General features: G+C 36.9%; 1 protein-coding gene across 1 annotated transcript; it reads right to left on the reverse strand.

The window, feature by feature from the left end:
* Nucleotides 1-338: 338 nt before the first annotated feature.
* On the reverse strand, nt 339-2663 carry LOC132630976 (uncharacterized). Its single transcript, XM_060346570.1, has 4 exons — nt 2590-2663; nt 1893-2419; nt 1363-1701; nt 339-1189 (listed from the first exon to the last, which is right to left on the reverse strand). Exons 1-4 carry the CDS (start codon nt 2661-2663, stop codon nt 339-341), a joined length of 1791 nt encoding a protein of 596 aa, XP_060202553.1.
* Between the last annotated feature and the right edge of the window lie 1049 nt (nt 2664-3712).

The raw sequence follows: 3712 nt of genomic DNA on the forward strand, positions 1-3712 counted from the left end.
TCATATATAACACCCTTTGGAGGTATGATAGCTGAGAGTAGGTGAATTTCCATACTCAGTAAAACATTGTTGATCAAAATAACTGTTCCTCCAAAAGATAAAAGTCTTCCTTACCAAGCTGCCAGTTTGTCCTTCACTTTTTTGATCAAGTCATTATAATTAACCTTTCTCTTTCTTGCATGTGTGATTGGGCAAGCTAAGCATGTGAAAGGGAAAGATCTCCTAGTAAAACCAGTAATAGCCTCCACCTGTTGCACTATCACATTTGCAACTTTACTATGCATGTAGAAGGAGCTTTTTCCTTTGTTGATAAGCTGCCCTGACATCTGGTCATACTCCTATAATATTCCCATGATCAGCTGCAATGAAGTATCATCTGCAGATGAGAATATAATAGTATCATCTGCATAAGCAAGACGATTCAAATTAGCACTCCATTTAGGCATTCCATAGCTTCTAAAGCCATTCTCCTCAAATAAATAGTTCGATGCTCTAGATAGCACTTTTGCAGACAACATAAACAAAGCATGAGAAATTGCATCTCTTTGCTTAACACCTTTTGTTGAGTGGAAAAAAACAGAAGCCTGTCCATTGAATAAAACTGAGTGCCAATTGTTTGCTATCAATCTCCATATCATATCTATAAATACTTCTGCAAATCCCATCTTCCTCGGAACTCTTGCCAAAAAATCCCAGGACACTCTATCATAGGCCTTAGCCATATCCAGTTTAAGCACCACATTAGCTGGTTTTCCCCTAAGTCTTATATCTGATACCACCTCTTGAATTAACAGTAGATCCTCAATGATACATCTTCCCTTTACAAAACCAGACTGATTAGCAGATATCAAAGAAGACAAAACATTTTCAATTTTATTTTGCACCACCCTAGAGATCACTTTGTTAATAAAATTGCTTAGACTTATGTTCCTCATATCTGCAAAGGTCTCAACATTATTCTTCTTTGGGATCAAAACCAGATTTGTATGAGTTATGGACTTTGGCAAAGTTTGTCCTTCAAAGAAGACTTTCACAACATTATACACATTAGCCCCCATAATTTCCCAGCATACTTGATAAAACGCTCCTATCATACCATCTGGGCCACCTGAGCTATCTCCTGACAGATAAAAAACTGCATTCTTAACATCTTCTAGAGTTGGCATGCTAGTAAGTATTTGATTTTCTCCTGAGTAACCATATTAGGAACATGTTGCAGCAATGAGAAATCTGAAAAGATATCCTCCTGTGTAAACTGATGATGATAAAATTGGGTTGCTTCATCAGCTAGAGCATCTTCCCCCTCAATCCAACTTCCATCTTACTTTTTCATCCTTTTGACCTACAATCTCTTCCTCTTACCCTTTACCATATTGTGGAAAAACCTTGTATTCCTATCCCCCTCAGAAAAACAAGTAAAATGAGATTTTTTTCTCCAGAACTCCTCCTCATAATGCATATACTTCTTTAATTCTGCTTGTGCTAGTTGGAGTACCATCCTGTTTGCAAGAGAAGGATCATCTTCAAAAAGTTGTTCTTTAACTCTCACAATATCTTCCCTTACTACCAGCTTCTTGAAGATATCCCCAAAAGTAGCTTTACTCCATTCTGATAGAACAGACTTAACTTTTTTAAGCTTCAGTTTAAAAGTAATGAGTTCATCTGCTTCAAAATCAGTTTTGCACCCTTGATTCACAGCCTCTAAAAAGGACTCATGTTCTATCCAAAACTTTAGAAATTTGAAAGGTTTCCTTACATGTTGAGATGAATCTCCACAAGTAAGTAGAAGAGGAGCATGATCAAAACCAGTTCAACTTGCATGTGACCAAACCAATCCTGTAGTTTTGAATTAGTGAGCATTCTGTCCAACCTTTTAAAAATACAATCCCTACCAGCTCTACCATTCCACCATGTGAATAAGCTCTCTTTAAAAGGAACTTCAAATAGTTCACATGAATTCACACAGAATGCAAAATCTTCATACTCATATGGATAAACTGGCAGACCCCCTATTTTCTCATCTTTATTCATATTGACATTGAAATCCCTTCCCACAAGCCAGGGCACTTTCATTTGATCAGCCAGGTTATACAAGTTATCCCAAAGATTAATTCTTTCTAATGCTTCACACTTTGCATAAATCATAGTAGTCATAAGAATCTTATTATCCTCCTGAAAACTTAGCTTAACTGTGATCTGTTGATCTGTATCTTGAATTACCTCTACATCTATATTATCATTTATAAAGAACCAAGTTTTACCATTGCAGTTATGATGTGCATATCTCATGCCCAATCTCCTTCTAAATCTTTGAATGTCTCTAAAATGCTGAAATGGTTCCATCAAAGCAATGATGGAGAATTTATGATGCCTATGTAACATTTGCACTCTGTGAAAAGCTTGCTGTGAATTCACAGACCTGATATTCCAAAATAGAGTCTTCATAAAGATTTATTGACATTCTTCACAGCTCTATTTGGTAATATTCTTATAGGCTGAATATTCACTACACTTTGTTGTTTGCCCTTTTTACTCCCTTTCTGCATGGACTTTGGAGAGATATCAGCTTCCTTAGTTACCTAATTAAACACTCGCTCTATGGCTTCCTTATCTACCACATCTTTAGCACTGCTACCTACTTCAAGCTGCTTAGGTAATGCCATATCTGCTAGATTATGGGACACTACATCATGCAGTTCCTTCAAAGGAGAAGGTTTCTTCAAGGATAGAATTTGTTGATCTTAAACTTTTTCCACCAAATCTACATGCAAATCATCAGGTTCCACCCTTTCAGGTGGATAGGATCTCACTCCATCATGATTTATAGAAAAATTCAACTGATACTCCTGTCTGAGCATACATGGAAGAGGAACTTCCTTCTGAGTATGCTCCTGATTAAAGATTGTGTTACTTAGCTCATGCTCCTGAGCTAACTTTTCCACACAATCATTTAATTTCTGATTCTCTCCATCTTCTACATGTTTTTGGCTATATGCTACTTTGTCTCCTCCATCGGCTTGAGGATTATCTACATTGTTAGTCTTTTCTTCAGGATCCTTATAAATAACTATCTCAGTACCTGCATTATCTTCTACTTGTTCTTGGCTATTTGCTATTTTGTCTCCTCCATCAGTAACTTTCTCTTGAGGATCATCTACATTGTTAATCGTTTCTTTAGGACCCTTATAAATAACTATCTCAGTACCTGCACTTGCCTTCCCATTCTCGTCCTGCATTCTAATATGACCTTCTAGTTACATTCAAACTTTCATCAGATTTGTCAGCATCATCTGCCTCCTTGGTTAAAACATATGGCTCTTTGGGTGTCCCTACTGAATCAGTAGGAACCAAATACTTTGTGTTGTCATTATCCACCCCTTCTTCTACATTGTCATTCAATACATCAAAATTATTTTGAAGTGAAACTCTTTCAGGTTGCTTGTCTTTCCCTACATGACCATCCTCCTTCCTCTTTTTTCCCACGTTAGTAGCATTTGGATAAGTAACAACTTTCCCACTAGACAATACCTTTGGCAAATGTTGCTGCACAGGATATCTCCATCTATTATACTTATTATGCCTTTCTGGATATTGAAATCCCTTAGATGTTGTTGCTACTGTTTGTTTCTCAGTTGTTACTTCCTCACTCCTATTCACTTCTGCCTCTCCTTCATAGACATCCTCTTTCTTTTCTGCCTTCAACTCAGGATGT

The sequence above is a fragment of the Lycium barbarum genome, chromosome 3 (assembly GCF_019175385.1).
Source record: "Lycium barbarum isolate Lr01 chromosome 3, ASM1917538v2, whole genome shotgun sequence".
NCBI lineage: Eukaryota > Viridiplantae > Streptophyta > Magnoliopsida > Solanales > Solanaceae > Lycium > Lycium barbarum.